At 69.5% G+C, this 17,792-nt stretch overlaps 1 protein-coding gene across 3 annotated transcripts in view; it reads left to right on the forward strand.

Moving 5' to 3' along the window:
- Positions 1-5,575: 5,575 nt before the first annotated feature.
- Positions 5,576-17,792, forward strand: part of SYT7 (synaptotagmin 7) — a 31,341-nt gene continuing 19,124 nt past the window's right edge. For all 3 annotated transcript variants that reach the window (XM_075427263.1, XM_075427264.1, XM_075427265.1), the window contains exon 1: positions 5,576-5,865. In XM_075427263.1, the coding sequence (XP_075283378.1) occupies positions 5,835-5,865 (31 nt within the window). In that variant the 5' untranslated portion in view covers positions 5,576-5,834. The remainder of the gene's footprint in view (positions 5,866-17,792) is intronic.

Genomic DNA, 17,792 nt, shown 5'->3' on the forward strand with positions numbered 1-17,792 from the left:
TCCCGAGCCGCCCGCATCGTTGATGGGCTTTGGACCTCCGCAGCCCTGGCCAACACACTCCGCCGAGGCTCCTGGGGCATCGCTGCATCCGCACGGTCTCCCCGCATCCCGTGGCCGCCGCGGGCTCAGGGCCAGCGGGGAGGAACCCAGCCCCGCGCTGCGGCCTCGGCGCCGGTGTCACCTGCTGAGCAGCTGCTCCCGGCAGTGCCGCGGGCAAAGTCCGAGCCGCGACCTTCAGCCTCCACCTGCCGCCTTCCTCGGTGCCTCACAGCCGCCCCGGCGATACCGGCTGGCCCAGAGCCCCCCTGCCATCCCCACGGCACCAAGCACCGTCCCGGCTCCCCGCATGGCCACACCGGAGCTGCCGGCAGGCGTGGGGACCCACCTAAGCCCCCCGCTTCCGTGGGGAAGGCAGAGCGGAGGGCTTCGGCAGAAATATTTTTAGCCAGAATTGCTCCCAAAGAGAGAAGGAGCGTTGGGCAGCCGGGAAGCCACGGTACAGAAACACCTCGAAAGGGACCCTGTGGCAGCAAGGAGTGGGGACGGGGTGGCGGAGAGGGGAGATGCGATGTCCCCCCAGGCAGCACGTGAAACCCCCTCCCCAAGAAGGGGGTTGGCAGCGGCGGGCGCTGAGGGATGCTCGGGGTGAGGCCGGGGAGGTCGGTGGGGTTTTAGGAGCCCCCATGCACAACTGCTTCTCTCTCCTGCTTATGTTCCCTCGCAGCCCATCTACCTGCCCAGGGACAGGGGGGGCTTTGGGACGTGAATACGGGGTACGGTCTGGGGTGGGGGGCCTGCTGGGGACTGGAGAGCAGCTCAGTGTCAGCGAGGACAACCCAGGGCTGCGGGGAGCAGCACCGTGGCCGCCCCGGCTTGTGTCTCGCCAGCCGTGCCACCGTCTCCAGCACCACGCATTAATTATAATTCATGTTTCTGGTTGCGTTTCTTTTGTTCTTTTAATAATGTTTGCTGCCTAGGAGAGGAGCAGTAATGAATTCCTCCGACCGAGAGCACGGCTCCGGGGCTGGACGGGCAGTATCCCGGCAGCCGGCGCGCTCCGTGCCGGAGCCTCCCAGCTCATCATCCGGAGCCCTGATGGCTTCAGCCTGCAGCTTGAGGAACCCCGAAATCGCCAACACGCCTTCTTGGAGAGCCACCGCACCCTGGGCATCGAACGGTCGGTCACCTGCGCTGGCCTCTGCGCTGGTGCGGCTGGCACGGCGCGGCGCGGCACGGCGAGGAAGCCCCAAAAGGGCTGGGCTGCCAACGCCAGCCACGCAAAGCAAACGGGCAGGCTGTGCCCACGGCAAACACCGCCGGCCATGACACAAATCCCCCTCTGAGCCCCGAGCAAACGTGGAGCCGAGCGCGGGAGCGGCGCGTGACGGATGCTCTCTCCATAATTAAAATACGCCCTAGGGCGTTCCGTCGCCACCGGCCGGGTTCTTCACGCGCCAGCCTCTCTGCACGGCTTGTCACCGAGGGGACGCTGGCCCTGGCCCGTGTCACCCGAAGCAGAGCGGCTCCGCTGCGGTCCCAGCTTCTTGCCAGCACCCGGGGGTGGGTTTCCCGCTGACCTGCCTTCCCCGGGAGCCACAGCCCGTGTTTCGGGTGCCTTGCTGGCGTGTGGGCTGGCGAGCTCGTCACCCGGTGTCATTTATACGCCGGAACAACCGGCCGAAGGGACGAGCATCCTCCCGCAGCACATCTCTGCCCGACCGGTTGGGCCCCGCGCGGTGTTTGCACAGCAAGGCAAACACAGCGCCGCGTCGCCGCGCTCCGCTTCCGCCCCGGCCGGGGGACCGGGGCCGGCAGAGAAGGAAGAAGGAGCGATGGGAGAGCCCCGTCGCTGCTGCCGGTTCATTAACATTTTTATTAGCTGTAACAAGTGCCGGGTCACAGCCTGCTCTTGTTCAAGCTGCGGAATAGTTTGCTTTCCAACCCCCTGTAATTACTCCCGTTAGGCTCTGAAAAATCCATCTTTTCAGATGAAATTTCCCCAGGCTTGGACTCAACCCAGAGATTAACTCGTATAAAAGGCTTGAGCGAGGGGGAAAAAAGAAAAAAGAAAAGGTTCTCCCCGTTCGGTGGGAAGGGAGGATAAGAAATACCCATTTTCTCCCCGTCGACAAAATAAAAGCGAAGGAGGGGAGAAAGGAGCGTAATGACTCTGTTCTAAAACCGTGCGAAAGCCGAAGCGCTGGGAACCGCAAGCTGCGATTCGGCAGCGGAACCCGCCTTTGCCGGCCAGCCCGACGCCGGCACGTCCCGCAGAAATTCGGGTTCAGCTGGTGGAGCTCTGGCCGTGCGGGAGCCGTGGTGCGGGGCTCCCTACGCCCGGGCCGGCGCCGCGGAGAGGGACCGGAGCCCGGGGGTCACCCAAGGTCCCCGTGGTGCTGCCTCGGTACAGCCCAGCACTGGACTGGAGATGCAGGAGCATCTCCCTGTCCTGTGGCCAGGGCACGGGGGCCACGCTGGGCTGGGCGTGGGGTACCCAGGGCTTTGGGATGGCAGGGGTCCAGTTGCCCAGCGGTTCGGGGTACCCAGGGCTTTGGGAAGGAGTCAAGAGGAGTGTGGGCAGCAGGGCGAGGGATGTTCTCCTCCTCCTCTACTCTGCCCCAGTGAGGCCCCATCTGGAGTCCTGTGTCCAGTGCTGGGCTCCCCAGTTCAAGAAAGATGAGGAGCTACTGGAAAGAGTCCAGTGGAGGGCTACAAGAATGAGGAGGGGACTGGAGCATCTCTCCTGCAAGGAGAGGCTGAGGGAGCTGGGCTTGTTCAGCCTGGAGAAGAGAAGGCTGAGAGGGGACCTTCGAAATGCCTCTAAATATCTGCAGGGTGGGGGTCAGGAGGACGGGGCCAGACTCTTTCCAGTGGTGCCCAGCGCCAGGACAAGGGGCAACGGGCACAAACTGAAGCAGAGGAAGCTCCAGCTGAAGATGAGGAAGAACTTCTTCCCTCTGAGGGTGACGGAGCCCTGGCCCAGGCTGCCCAGGGAGGCTGTGGAGTCTCCTTCTCTGGAGATCTTCAAGCCCCACCTGGACATGGTGCTGCTCTGGGTGACCCTGCTTGGGCAGGGGGTGGGACTGGGTGACCCCAGAGGTCCCCTCCAACCCTGACCATTCTGGGATTCTGTGAAGGCAGGGGTCCAGTAACCCAGGGACGTGGGGTACCCAGAGGGTTGGGACAGCAGGGGCTCAGGCTGCCCAGGGGTTTCGAGGTGCAGGGTTTCGGGGTGGCAGGGGTTTGCAGGGTCACATAGAGTCTTCTGCTGGGAGAACGGTTGGAGAGGTCGGGGTTGGGGGCAGCTCCCACCTCCACCACGGGCAGGCAGGGAGCGAGGCGGGTGCCTGCGGGGCAAGTGCGAATTGGGGTTCATCTCCCCAACGTCGGGCAAGCTGTGGTTTTGGCCAACTTTCTCCCTCCGTGGTGCCCTGACGGGCAGGAAAAGCATCCCCGGGTGCTGCTCAGCACCCAGCCGGGTGCCGGCCCCGCGGCGGGAGCCCGGCCGGCGGCAGAGGCTCACGCATGGTGCTCAGCGAGGCGCTGGGCCCGGCTCCGCCGTGAGTCAGCAGCGTTTTTACACCCACTTGGCCCCGGTGGAAGCGACGGCGGGCGGCGACGGAGCGCGGCTGTGTGGGTGCGGGAGGTTACGGTGCTGCCGGTATGGCTGTGCGTGCGGGGATGGGGATTTTAGAGCTCGCTGAAGAGCGCGTGGGAAGCGAGTGGAGAAAAGCAGAGCGAAAGCAAGGGTTTGTGCCAAGGGTTTAATGAGAAGGTTCCCACAAAGGGGACTGGGAAAAAAAAAAAAAATATGAAAAAAAATCAAAATAAAGCTACGCGTCCCCGCGAGGAGGCTTTGCCGGCCCCCCGAGCAGCGAGGGGCCGAGGGCTGCTCCCCCCGCCCCAGCCCACCCGCGGCCCCGGAGGGCTGGCAGCAGGCTGGCACCCAGCCCCCTCGCTGGAAGAGCTTCGCCCGGGCGTCCGCGCCGAAGTTTGCCCGGCACGCGGCTCCCCATCGCGCCGCACCGGCTGCCGCCCGCGCCCGGGCGCCGGCTTTCCTGGCACCGACCCCACGACGAGGGGCTGGGAGAAGCCCCCCGGCCCCCCCGGTGAGCGCGGCGGCGGGCGGCGAGCCAGGACGGGCGTCGAGGAGCCCGCTGGCGTGAGTCAGGCACACGAGACTGGGGGCCATATCACCGCCGCGGCCTCGCCGGAACAGGCAGAGCCGAGTGCCGGCACCGCGCTGCCGGGGAAGCTGCGGTTGCGCTTCACCCCCTGCTCAGCCCCATCCCTAAATCCAGTCCCTGCCCGTTCAGGGTTTCCTCCGCGGGCTTTTTTTCCGTTCAACCTGATTATAAGGAGAGATTTCCCTCCTCGAAACCCAGCCTGGGAGCGAGGAAAGTTGAGGTTTAGTCCCGAGAGCTCCCGAACCGCCGCAGCCGTGGTTTTACAGCCAGGTGAGGTTGGGCTTTGGCCCTCGGGGTTCCCACCAGCTCCGGAGAGTCCAGGCGAGCGTCCCAGCCCCACGGCCCTGTGCTGGGGTGGGTCGCAGACCCCCACACCCCAGCGGAAGGGGGAAGCGGGCACAGCCCCCAGTCCTGGGAGCAAAACCCCCAGCCCCCCGCATCCTCCTCTGCCCCGTTGCTTCCGTCCAGGATAGTTCATAGGGTCTCCTCCTCAACCCTGCTGTCTCCCACCCTGGGGACCCCCAGGCCAGCACCCCGGGGACCCCACACCCCAGCGGAAGGGGGAAGCGGGCACAGCCCCCGGTCCTGGGAGCAAAACCCCCAGCCCCCCGCATCCTCCTCTGCCCCGTTGCCTCCGTCCGGGGTAGTTCGTGGGGTCTCCTCCTCAACCCTGCTCCCTCCCACCCTGGGGACCCCCAGGCCAGCGCTCCGGGGACGTGGCTGGAGGTGGGGGTCCCTGGCAGCCCCCCGCTGCCTGGTGCCCCGCAGAGCAGCTCTCCCCTCTGGTTGCTTCTCGCCTGCATCGCTGTAGCAAACCGGCAATAAACACCGGGGCAAGAAATCGCCTTTCCCCGCTGCTGGGGGCGGGGGGGGGGGGGGGGGGGGGGGAGATAACAGGAGCCAGCGCACGGCCCGCTCCGTGAATCCGCGCCGGGTTTTGCGGCGCCCGCAGCGGCCGCCGAGCCCGCAGAGCCCCGGCAGCGGCCGCCGCGCCCCGGCACCGGCAAAACCCGGCCTGGATCCCACCGGAGCGGGGCAATGGGGAACCTGCGGCGGGGCGGGGAGGGCGGGGGGCTCGGGGGTGCTGCTCCCTCGTGAGTGCGGGGTTCCCTCGGGTGGGCTTGGGATCTTCCGTGGGAACCCCACGGTGGGTCGGGGTGCGTGGATGAGGGGGGGGTGTCCTGTGTGTCGTCCCCCCCCCGAGCGTGGCACCCCCTCTGTGGCAGCGGGTGCGCCCCCCCCGCAACACCCCCCCCCTCCCAACCCCGCGTGTCCCCCTCCGCGGCCGCACCGGGGGGGTCCTGCGTGTCCCCGTGTGGGGCTGCGCCGCGCAGCACCGAACCCCCCCACCCCTTCCCCCCCGCCCCCCGGCTGCAGTTTCCCCGCCCGCCAGCAGCGAGCAGCAAGCGGACGCGCGGTGGGAGCGCTCCCGCACACGCACCCGCACACACACACGCGCGCACCCCGCAGGCAGGCAGCACGGGCTCGGCGGGGCTGCCGCCCCCCCCCCGTCCCCACCCCCCTCTCCATCCCCAGCCCCCGCCGCCTCCCGCGGCCCCCCCCGCGTCCGCCCCGCCGCCTCCCGCCGCCGTCTGATGAACCGCGGCCCCCCCGCACCGGGCAGCCGCCGCCCCGCCGCCCGCCGCCATGTACCTGCACCCGGAGGCTGCCGGCGCAGGTGAGCCCGCCGTGCGCAGCGCCGAGCACCGCAACGGGGGGGGGACGGGGGGGGGGACACGGACGGGGAACGGGGGGGGGTCACCACCCGCCGCCCCCCGCCCGGCCCCGCCGGTCGGGAGTTACCGGGAGTTTGGGGAGAAAGTCCCCCCCCCACGTCGCTTCCCGAGTCACCGCCCTGCAGAGACACCCCCCCCCCCGGGGGACACCCCACCCGGGGATAGCTCATGGGGCCAGCACCCCCCTCCCCGGGGGACCCCCAACCCCTCGGGGTGAGCCCCCAACCCCCCGGGGTGAGCCCCCACCCGTGCTGGGTGCCGGCACCCAGGCAGCGCATCCCCCCCCCCCCCACCTCCTCACCGCCGCCCCCCCCCTCCATCCCTCCGGGGGTCCCCCAACCGCGGTCCCCAACCCCGTCCCGCTGCGCCCGCCGGCGTGGGCGACTGGGGAGGGGGCTTTTGCCGGCGCGGTTTTGCTGAGCTCATGCTCCGAAGGCATCGGTCACCCCGGACCGAGGAATCTGGGGCGCTGCCGGGGGGACTTGGGGTGCGCGGGGTCCCCCCCCACCCCGCTGAGGGGTCCCCGAGCGGCGCGGGCGAAGCGATGCTGCCGGTGCCACGGGGCTCGCCGGGGCCTGGCGACCCTCAACCGCGGCACCCCGGCCGGCAGAAGGACATCGTGTCCTGCGGTGGCACCGGGGACGCGCCGGCGGGGACGTGGGGACCACCGAGGCGACCAGAGCGGGTGCTGCCGGTGTCACCGGGGCGAGCCGCGAGCGTCGGGCAGAGCCAGGCCCGCGGGAGCCGGCGGCTTGGCGCGACGCTGGGGCCGGCGACGCGTCCGGTGACGACGTCGGCGATGGCCGGGAGTTGGTGGCTCCGGACAAGCCACCTTCGAGGTGAAGTTTCCACCTGCCCGGAGGCCGAGCGTCCCCTCGCCGCGTCCCCGGAGCGGCTCGGTCCCCGCGCTGCCCCGTCCCCGCGACCCCGCGGCGATGTCCGGCGGGCAGGGGAGCGCGGCACGGCACCGCCGGCTGCTCGGCCCAAGGTCACCGATGTGGGGACACCGACTTGTCCCCGCCGGCTGTGCCACCTCCAAAATTCACGTCCGCCCCCCGTTTGCCCCCTTGCCCCGTTGGCACTCGGCTGCCCGTGCCGCCAACGGCACTGCCCGGTGGGCTGCGGGGTTGAAAGGCAGACCCTGAGCTTCTGGGGCTCGGGGGGGGGGGGCAGACCCCCTTCTGCCCCCTCCCCGAACCCCGCGGTCCCCGGCTGCTGGGTCTCCCATCACGAGCGTGCCGTGGGGTGCCATGGTGGGGCCGGGGGCACGTAGACCCGTGCCGGCAGCTCTGGGCTGGCGCTGGGACACCGTCCGCTCGACACACCGTGTGCCCCCCCCCCCCCACCCCAGCCCCTGCTTCTCCTCCGGTGCCGCTGCGGGTGCTGGGTCTGGGGTCTGTCCCCACCGGGTGGGTGCCGGTGGCTTGCGGGGTTTGCCGAGAGCCCGGCGTTTGCCACACCGCGGCCCCCCTGGGGAAGCGATGCCCGTTCCCCCTCCCGGCTCCTTCGGCGTCGGCCTCGTCCCCTGCTCGGTGTCACCGCCGCTGCGACCCCCACCACCGGCTTCGTTCCACGAGGGGGGAGAAGGTGCCGTAGGGGGGGAAATTCGGGAAACTTTGCCACCGTCTGCGCCGTGCTTTGGAGCCCGGGGAAAGGGGGACTTTGGGGGGCAAGGTGGAGCTGGGGGGTGATGCCGGGGGTGGGAGATGCCCTAGGGAGCCTGGCGTCGGCTGGCGAGGGGTGGGTGAAACTGGAGCTGAGCTGGGGGGGCTGCAGGGGGGGCCGTCACCGTGTCCCGTGACGTGTCGGGAGAGCCGTGGCTGAGACTGGGTTTGAAGACAAAGGTGCCCTCTGTGCCCCCCGCCACCCACGCCAGCTCCGGGGACACCGGGCAGCTCCCTCCTCCCCGCTGCGACGCGAGACCCCCCCCTCCACCCCCATCCCCGCTGCCAGCCCCCGGCCAGCCGGTTGCACCCCAACTCCCTCATCCTCTCAGGGCATCGAGCAGGCGCTGGGGGGGGGGTCCCTGTGCCCCCGTGCCCCCCCGTCGCCATCTCCGGGCGAGCGATGGCGAGGTCGGCGCGGCGAGCGCCGGGGGTCGTGGGAGCGGGTGGCCCCGAGGCCGGGGGACGAGCCGAGCCCCGGGTTCAAAATGAGCTGAAATCCCCCCCCCCAAAGAGCGAAGCCGGGGGGGGGCCGGGGGGCGGCGGAGGGGATGGGGGGAAGCGCGACAGCCGGGGAAGGCAGACAAAGAGCGGCCTCGCCGGGAGCCAGGCACCTGCTGCAGCCACGCGTCCCGCACGGTGCGGCCACAGCGGTGGCAGCTCTGCCCCCCCCCCCCCCCCCCCCCTCCCCGGGCACCCCCATCCCGCTCGGGGTCGGGGTTCACCCCCCCGCTGACCCCCAGCCCCTCGTCTGGCACCGGGAGGATGCTCCTGCCCGCGCCTCGGAGCGTGCCCCCCGGCCTCACCCAGTCCCTTCGTCCCCCAGCGTCGCAGCGGGGGTGTCCGGGTGGGTGCTGAGCCCCCCCGGGGATCCTCCCTGCCACCTCCGAGCCATTCACCCTCCCCATGTCCCAGTGGGGGGGACAACCCCATGCTCAGACGCGTGACACCCGTGTCCCAGGACCCCGCGCACACCGGGGGGCCAGCGAGGAGAAGGCTTGGGGACCGCAGCCGGGCGGGGGGTCCGGCTGGGAGGTTCTGCCCGATATCCCCCCCCCCCTGCTTTTTCCCCACGCCAAGGAGCTGGAGGCGGCTTTCCAGCGCCTGATCTCGCGGCTTTTCAGCCTGCCGGGGAAGGGCGGGGGAGCGGGGAATGAAGACAGATGCAGATAATATCGCTGCCCCCCCCCCGGCCCCTGGGGGCTCGGCTGCAATATTTATTATAGATGGATTCAGTTTTCTGAGCGCGGGGGGCCGGCGTGCGGGGACCGCGCGTGAAGGCGGAGCGGCGGCGAAAGCGTCGAGCGGGGGGGCCGAGCTGCGATTTGGGGGGGTGGGGGGGGGTGGGGGTGCGTGTGTGGGTCTGGGGGTGCGGGGGGCGGCGGGTCGGGCTGCGTCGAGCGGGGTCGCCCGCGTCGCCGTGGGTGCCAGCCGGGGCGCGGTGCTGCGTGGCGGGGCGCGGGCTCGGGGTGGGTGGGCTGCGAGGGCCCCGTTGCTTTGTGGGGTCCCCGGGTCCTCCCGCGGCGGGGAGGGAGAGGGGTCACCTTGGGGGGAGTTAATGAGGTTTGAAGCGGGCGATGGCGCTGGCGGTGACGGAGCCGGGGCGGTGGCAGAGGGACGGGACGACGCGGCCGCCCGTCTCCCTGCCCTCCCCGGTGGGGGACACCTGAGGCTGCGTTTTGGGGGGCTTCGGGCACCCCTGACGTGAGGTCCATGTCCCGTCCCCTCCGGCTGGGTCTGTGGGATGCTGGTGGCTTTGGGGGGGGGCGATGGGTGACCGTCCCCGCTGCCCTGTGGGTGGCTGTCCCCGCTCTCCAGGGTCTCGGCGTGTGTCACTGGAGGGGGCACCCCGGGGACCGGGGTCTGCAGGAGGGTTTCCCCCAGCCCCACGTCCCCCAGACCCCTGCCCGCACCTCTGCAGCCCCAGTTCTCCATCTGGGGCCTTCCTCAGCCCTTCACTCCCCTCCTCTGCCTCCTCTCTCCTCCCCTCTGGGCTGCCTTTCTCCATCTTCCCCTGCAGCCCCAGTTCTCCATCTGGGGCCTTCCTCAGCCCTTCACTCCCCTCCTCTGCCTCCTCTCTCCTCCCCTCTGAGCTGCCTTTCTCCATCTTCCCCTGCGGTCTCCACCAGCCCTCCTCCTCCTCCCCCAGCCCCTTGCTTTGGGGGGGCCGTGGCTGATGCTGAGCATCCCCCCCACCCCGGCACTGAGCTCTCTGCAGGGTTCCTGTCCCCGTGGTGGCCACCAAGCTCAGCGTTGGCGAGGGTCCCGGCCGTGGCTGGGGGGCTCTGCCCCGGGGGGGGTCAGGGAGCTGGGGAAGCACATGGGGTCTCACCGGGGTGGGCACGGCACACGGAGCCTGCTCGCCCCCGTCCCCGGGGAGCCCCTGGCTTTCCGCCTCCCTCTCTGCCGCTGTCACCCGGAGCACCCGGGGATGACGGAGGGCTCCGGGGCGAGAGGCGAAGTGGTGACGGCAGCGGCGCGAGAGCTGGCAACGCCGCTCGGCGTGAGAGCCCGGCTTGGCTGCCGGGAGAGGTTTCTGCGCCCGGTGAGGTGGGGCTGGGGCTGGTGCCGGGGCGGGGGGCGATGCCCGGGGGGCTGCGGGGGACAGCGGGACCACGTTTTGGGGCATGGATGACCCCAGCAGACGGCAGCCTCGCCGGGGGACGAGGGGCATCACGAGGCTTTGGGATGGGGGAGGGCGATGGATGGAAACCCCGCAGGACTCGGGCGCGGGGGCTGAAAGCCCTCGGGTGCTCCGGGGTGGGGGGTCCGGGTGCTCCTCGAGAGGAGAGATGCGGTGGGGACCACGAGGCAGAGAAACCACACGCTTCTCCGGAAATCCTCGGCCAAAAATAGCCCGGCGCTGGGGGAAGGAAGGCGCCTTCGCTTGCCAAATTCTCCCTCCGCCACCAGCCCCTGCTCGCGGCCACCCTGGAGCGGGGACGGGTGGCAGCCCGAGGGTGCCCCGGGGTCTGCTCCGCCGCGGGGCCGGTGACGGCTGCGTGCGTGGCCGGGGACCTCGCAGCTTCACCGAGCAGCACGTGAAGGTGTCGTGCGCGCATCCCGCGGCGTGCTGGAGAACGCAGGCGGGGGGGATGCCGGCTGGGGGCTCGGCGAGGCGCTGGGTGCCCTGAGCACCCTCTCCCCGTGAGTGGGCCGATGCGGGAGCAGGCGCCAAGAGCAGCGGCGGGGTGCCGGGAGCTGGGGCCACGGAGACGTGGGCTGAGCCCTGTGCCGGGGCGGGTGAACCGGCCGCTGCGGTGCCCGCCGGGCGCAGAGGGCTGTGTGACCGCTGTGCGCCCCGGCACCGTACCCGAACCGGGAGCCACGGCTCGCTCCGTGACGGTGGCGTGAAGCGAAACCCCCGGTGCGTGAAGGACTCCGACGGCTTCAACGGCAAAACCCCCATCCCACCCTCCATCCCTCGGGTTTCTCGCTCTGCCCCTCACCGTGGTGCCAGGGTGCGTCCGTGCATGGCGGCAGGTTGGGATGGGGGGTGCCCGGCTGCACCGAGGCCCCGGGAAGGAGCCGTGCGGTGTTTTGGGAGGGTGTCCTCCCCCCCCAGAGCCTGCGTGGCAGGGACGGTACCCGTGGGTGCTGCCATCCTTCTGCCGAGCCCGGGTACCTTGGCATCGCTGCGGCACCGGGCGTATGGGTGCTGGCGCAGGGTGCTTGGCACCGAGAGGCAGCACCATGCCTGGGGGGGGGTCTGTGAGAGTCTGGAGGCAAAGCCCCCCGGGGCAGGCAGCTCGGCGTGGGGGAGGCAGAGCCGGACAGATTGACAGCTCCGGGGGACGGACAGATGGCTGGATGGAGAAGCAGATGTGTACGAGGGATGGATGGATGGATGGATGGAGAGATTGACGGATGTGTCGGAGAGGGGGACGCGCGGATAGACAGACAGATGCACAGATGGAGAACAGACGCCCGTTCCCTTCCCTCTCGCCCTGGGGGGCTGAGCCGCGGTGCCGCACCGGTCCTCTCCCCCGAGGCTTGTTCCGTGGTGGGACGATGGCCGGGACCCTGCCGGGGTGGTGGCACGGCCGCGGGGCTCCTGATGTCCCACACCAAGCGCCTTGTGCCCGTGCAGCCCCCTGGCCATCTCAGCCCTCCGGCTTGCCAACCCTGCGGCCGCCTCGCGGCACGCCGAGCCCCGAAACGCCCCACGGGTCCTTTCCAGGGATGGCGACGAGGTCTCGTCCCCCCTCGAAGGTTTTGGGTCCTGGCAGCCTCCCCTGTGCCCGGCTCCTCTCCCGGGGCCGTGGGTTTTGCCTGCCCGTGGCCCTGCCCGCTGCCACCCGCGTTGCGCTCGGGATCCTGCACAGGAGCGAAAGCCGCAAATTCGCAGCTTTTCAGCTGCAACCTAAAAATAAGAAGGTTTGGGAAATATCTAGCAAATGAGTGGGAGGATGAGGAGAGGAGGAATTAACGGCCTGGCGCCAGGCAAACAGCATCTGGGAAGCCCCGGCGTGGCAACGCGGCCGCCTCGCTCCTCGCCCCGCGGCCCTCCGCCACGGCACAGCCCTCCCGCGGCACACGCGGACGCTCCGGTGCCACGCGGGGCAGGATCAGGCCCTCTCCCACCCCCGCCCCACCCCGCAGCGTTGCCCCATCCCCTTCCCCAGCACCATCATTCGGGCTCAGCGTCACGTCCCACCCCGGCTCGGTGGAGAAATGTGGTTGGGGATGGGGGGGGGACGCGCTGCTCGCTTGGCACCTTCTCCCGCTCCCCCCTCCCCGGGCGCGCGGCGCGGGCTGGCACGCCGGGCACCCGCTCGGCAGTGGGTTGGCGCGGGGACAAGTTTCTCCGCGTGGAGCCGTGACGCGGTGCCGGCTGCGAGCGCCGCTTCCAGGTCTCGCTGTGCCGGACTCGAGCGATGTCTGTCCTGGAGAGCTGAGCGTGCCCGGGGCCACCGAGGTGCGCAAGGCAACCGAGCTGTGCCAAACCACTGGGATATGCAAAGCCACCAAGGTGTGTGAAGCCACCGAGGTGCCCAAAGCCACCAAGATATGCAGAGCCACTAAGGTGCAAAGGGCCACCAAGATGTGCAGAGCCACCGAGGTGTGCAGAGCCACCAAGCTGCACAAAGCCACCATGATGTACAGGGCCACCAAGATGCCCAAAGCCACCACAATGCACAGGGCCACCAAGTTCCCCAAGGCCACCACAAGTCACAGAGCCATCATGATGACCAAAGCCAACATGATGCACAGGGCCACCAAGATGCCCAAAGCCACCATGATGCATAGGGCCACCAAGATCCCCAAAGCCACCACAATGCGCAGCCACCAAGATGCCCAAGGGCACCACGATGCACAGGGTCACCAAGTTCCCCAAGGTCACCACAAGTCACAGGGCCACCAAGACACCCCAAACCACTGCGATGCGCAGGTCCACCAAGACCCCCAAGGCCACCGCGATGCGCAGGGCCACCAAGATGCCCAAAGCCATCATGATGCACAGGACCACCAAGATGCCCAACCCACCAAGATACCCAAAGCCATCATGATGCGCAGGACCACCAAGATGCCCAACCCACCAAGATGCCCAAAGCCACCGCAATGCGCAGGGCCACCAAACCGCACGAAGCCAGTGAGATGAGGACGGAGGCCAGGGAGGAGCGGGGAGCCAGCTGGGGCACCGCAGGGTGTCCCCAAGCTGGGCTGCCTGCGCCGGGGTGCCCGGCTCCACCATGGCACCGGCACCCACCACCGCCCCGGCACAGGGCTGCCTCTCCGTTGCTCCGCCGCGTGTCGAATCCGTCGGCATCAGCGGTTCCGCCGCCACCAGCCCCGCTCCCCAGCGCCCAGGGGGGGCTGTGGGCACGGGGGGCTCCCGTGGGTGCGGGGGGTGCCCTGCTTGGACCAGGGCATGGGTCCTCATGCTGAGGAGGGGGTCTGGCACGGGGACCCTCTCGCTGCAGGCAGGGACCCTCTGTCCTGGCACAGGGACCCTCTTCCTTGGCATGCAGACCCTCTCCCCCACCATGGGGACCCTCTCCCTGCAGGCAGGGACCCTGTCCCTTGGCATGCAGACCCTCTCCCCCAGCACAGGGACCCTCTCCCTGTATGCAGGGACCCTATCCCCCAGCATGGAGACCCTCTCCCCCAGCACAGGGACCCTCTCCCTATATGCAGACCCTCTCCCCCAGCACGGGGAGCCTCTCCCTGCATGCAGGGACCCTCTCCCCCGGCATGGGGACCCTCTCCCTGCATGCAGACCCTCTCCTCCACCATGAAGACCCTCTCCCTGCATGCAGGGACCCTCTCCCCCAGCACAGGGACCCTCTCCCTATATGCAGACCCTCTCCCCCAGCACGGGGACCCTCTGTCTGCATGCAGACCCTCTCCCCCAGCACGGGGACCCTCTCCCTGCATGCAGACCCTCTCCTCCATCCTGGGGACCCTCTCCCTATATGCAGACCCTCTCCCCCAGCACGGGGACCCTCTGTCTGCATGCAGACCCTCTCCCCCAGCACGGGGACCCTCTCCCTGCATGCAGACCCTCTCCTCCATCCTGGGGACCCTCTCCCTGCAGGCAGGGACCCTCTCCCCCAGCACAGGGTCCCTCTCCCTGCATGCAGACCCTCTCCTCCATCCTGGGGACCCTCTCCCTGCATGCAGGGACCCTCTCCCCCGGCATGGGGACCCTCTCCCTGCATGCAGACCCTCTCCTCCACCATGAAGACCCTCTCTCTGCATGCAGGGACCCTCTCCCCCAGCACAGGGTCCCTTTACCTGCATGCAGACCCTCTCCTCCATCCTGGGGACCCTCTCCCTGCATGCAGGGACCCTCTCCCCCGGCATGGGGACCCTCTCCCTGCATGCAGACCCTCTCCTCCACCATGAAGACCCTCTCCCTGCATGCAGGGAGCAGGGACCCCCAGCACAGGGTCCCTTTACCTGCATGCAGACCCTCTCCCCAAGCATGGGGACCCTCTCCCTGCATGCAGACCCTCTCCTCCATCCTGGGGACCCTCTCCCTGCATGCAGACCCTCTCCCCCACCATGAGGACCCTCTCCCTGCATGCAGGGACCCTCTCCCCAAGCATGGGGACCCTCTCCCTGCATGCAGACCCTCTCCCCATCCTGGGGACCCTCTCCCCCAGCACTGCTCACGCAGCGCCGCGCCAATCCCACGCTGAGAGCCGCGTCAGTGACGGGGTGGGTAATCCCCTCGTCAAGAAGTGGCTGTAAAAGTGGAATTATGTCCCGTCGGGCGGCGTTGAATCCCGATGACAGAGCTGCATGGCCGTGCCGCCCCCTCCCCGGCACCCATGACCCTCCCCTGCGGGGTGCGAGGGGTGGGAGACCCCAGCCCGGGTGCCCCCACGGCGTTTCCAGCCCTTTCTGCCCTCCGAGGGTGGACGTGGGGTCTCTGGCTCGTGGAGCAGCCCCTTGCTGTTCTCATGGGCCGAGGGCTGGAGCAGCGAAGGGCAGGTGGGCTTTGGGGGGGGGGGGGTACATGGGGGTGAGGTCCCACCGCCGCCGTCTCGCGCGCTCCCGGCCGTATCCGCGCCGGCAAAGAGATTTATGGCGGGCGGCGGGGAAGGAGCGGGCAGAGGCGGTGGTAAACAAGTGCCACGTTTGTCACCCGCTCTCGGGGCTGCGTCCCCACGCGCGTCGCTGCCGCCCGGCTCCCCGTGTCCCCTCCAGCCCCCTCGGTGCCCTCGTCCCCACGGCGTCCCCAGGCCGAGCATCCCAACCGGGGACCCCACGCAGCGCCCCGGGGCTGGGGACAAGCCAGGAGCTCCGCTTCACTCGGCTTCTCTAATTAACCAGTGCTAATTGCCCAGAAAAAGAATCATTGAAATCATGTTTAGCAGCCTGGGGGCCAGCGTCTCTGTCCCCAGCGTGGGCTGAGGGACCCGTGTCCCCTCTGGATTACGCCGAGGACGAACTTGACCCCGCCAGGACCGAAGCATCCCTTGAAGCTCCGGGCTGAGCCCAGCGGGGTTGTGGTGGGGGTCACTCTCGCCTCAGCCAGGCAGAGCACCCCGCTTTCGGCACGGCGTGGTGTCCCCAAGCAGGGCTGCGGGGAGCACCGGGGTGGGGTGAGCCGGCGTTTTGGGGGGTACAGAGCAGGGCTCACCCCGATTCCTAGCCTGCTTAACCCACGCGCCGAACTTGGGCCGGTCGGGGTCCCGCAACACTGAGAGCTGGGGGTCCCGGGGGGGCTGCCCGGCTCTCCCCACGGCGCGGCTGCTTGACATCCCCCCCCCCCGGCAGCTCATCTCGCTCGGGTTTATAAATGTTGGAAATTAAGGGCCGGTCCCAAATTCCCTCCTAGGCAACAGTTGCTAAGCGAGGTTTATACACAGGCTCCTCGTGATCGAGGAGCGATGGAGGGGCCCCCTCGCTGCGTTCGGATGGAGGGGGCACGTGTGCCGGCCGGCTGTGCCACTGGCGGGGGGCTGCCTGCCGATGAGGAGCCACGACCCCCCAGCCCTGTCCCCTGAAACCCCAGGACCCCCCAGCCCTATCCCCCCAAACCCCGGGAACCCCCAGCCCTGTCCCCTGAAACCCCGGGACCCCCCAGCCCTATCCCCCCAAACCCCGGGAACCCCCAGCCCTGTCCCCCAAAACCCCACGACCCCACAGCCCTGTCCCCTGAAACCCTGGGATCCCCCAGCCCTGTCCCCCCAAACCCCGGGACCCCCCAGCCCCATCCCCCGAAACTCCACGACCCCACAGCCCTGTCCCCTCAAACCCCGGGAACCCCCAGCCCTGTCCCCTGAAACCCCGGGACCCCCCAGCCCTCTCCCCCCAAACCCCGGGACCCCCCAGCCCTGTCCCCCGAAACCCCAGGACCCCCCAGCCCTATACCCCCAAACCCAGGAACCCCCAGCCCCGTCCCCCCAAACCCCGGGACGCCCCAGCCCCATCCCCCGAAACTCCACGACCCCTGAGCCCTGTCCCCTGAAACCCAAGGACCCCCCAGCCCTGTCCCCCCAAACTCCAGGAACCCCCAGCCCTGTCCCCCAAAACCCCATGACCCCCCAGCCCTGTCCCCTGAAACCCCGGGAACCCCCAGCCCTGTCCCCCAAAACCCTGCGACCCCCCAGCCCCGTCCCCCGAAACTCCATGACCCCCCAGCCCTGTCCCCTGAAAACTCCATGACCCCCCAGCCCTGTCCCCCCAAACTCCAGGAACCCCCAGCCCTGTCCCCCAAAACCCCATGACCCCCCAGCCCTGTCCCCTGAAACCCCGGGAACCCCCAGCCCTGTCCCCCCAAACCCCGGGACCCCCCAGCCCCGTCCCCCGAAACTCCATGACCCCCCAGCCCTGTCCCCCCAAACTCCAGGACCCCCCAGCCCTGACCCTCGAAACCCCCCGGGGCAGCTTCGCCGCCCTGCTGCCCCCTCCGTCCCACGCTGGCCGTGTGGCCGCTGAAGGGGCTTTTAGAAAAGTCCCCTTTATTGCCACCGTCCCCTTCGCTGCTCCTTTTCGTTCCCCCGGAGGCCACGGGGCTGCTGGGGACCCTGCCGTGTGCCGGGGCGGGGGGGGGATGCCGGACCCCCCGATCCGGCCATCCAGGCTGCTCTGACTCACCCCAGCCTCCGAGCCGCTGGCAAATTTCATTACAATAACAAGGTCTGCGGGCGAATTAATTATTAACGATTATTGTTTAATATTTATACTGCAGTACGGCTACGGGCGGGCTGCTCCGGCATCACCGCTTCCCACCGCCGGCTGTGGCTCGAAGGATGGCCTGTCCCCATCCCAGGGTGCCGAGCGGGCTGGGGGTCCCCATGGGGATGCCACCATGCGGGACCTGCCAGGGGAAGGGGCTGGGGGGTCCCCTGGAGCCCCCCCAAGCCACCCTGGGTCCATAGTGATCCTCCCGCGGTGCTGGGGCCATGACGCTGGCTGGCAGCGTGGCCATCAGCTCGGGGGCTGCTGGATGCCGGGGACGCTCTGCGCTGGGGTGGGGGCTGTGGGGGGAGGCTGGGCAGGTCCCTGGGGGGCTGGCGAGGGGTTTTCCCACCCGCGGGGCTGGTTGGGTGCAGGACAGGAGCAGGGGGGGTGGGAGACGCCTGCCTGGCCCCGTAACCATCCCCAGCACCCATGAGGGGGGATGCTGGAGCAGCAGAGGGGTCCAGCCCCACTTTTGGGGTCCCCAGGGTTGTCCCCATGGCCATGGTGGGGGGGAGCAGAGGAGCCCGCTGCCCGACCCCTCCCTGGCAGCCCCCACCGAGCGCCCA

The sequence above is a fragment of the Opisthocomus hoazin genome, chromosome 7, assembly GCF_030867145.1.
Source record: "Opisthocomus hoazin isolate bOpiHoa1 chromosome 7, bOpiHoa1.hap1, whole genome shotgun sequence".
NCBI classification, from domain to species: domain Eukaryota; kingdom Metazoa; phylum Chordata; class Aves; order Opisthocomiformes; family Opisthocomidae; genus Opisthocomus; species Opisthocomus hoazin.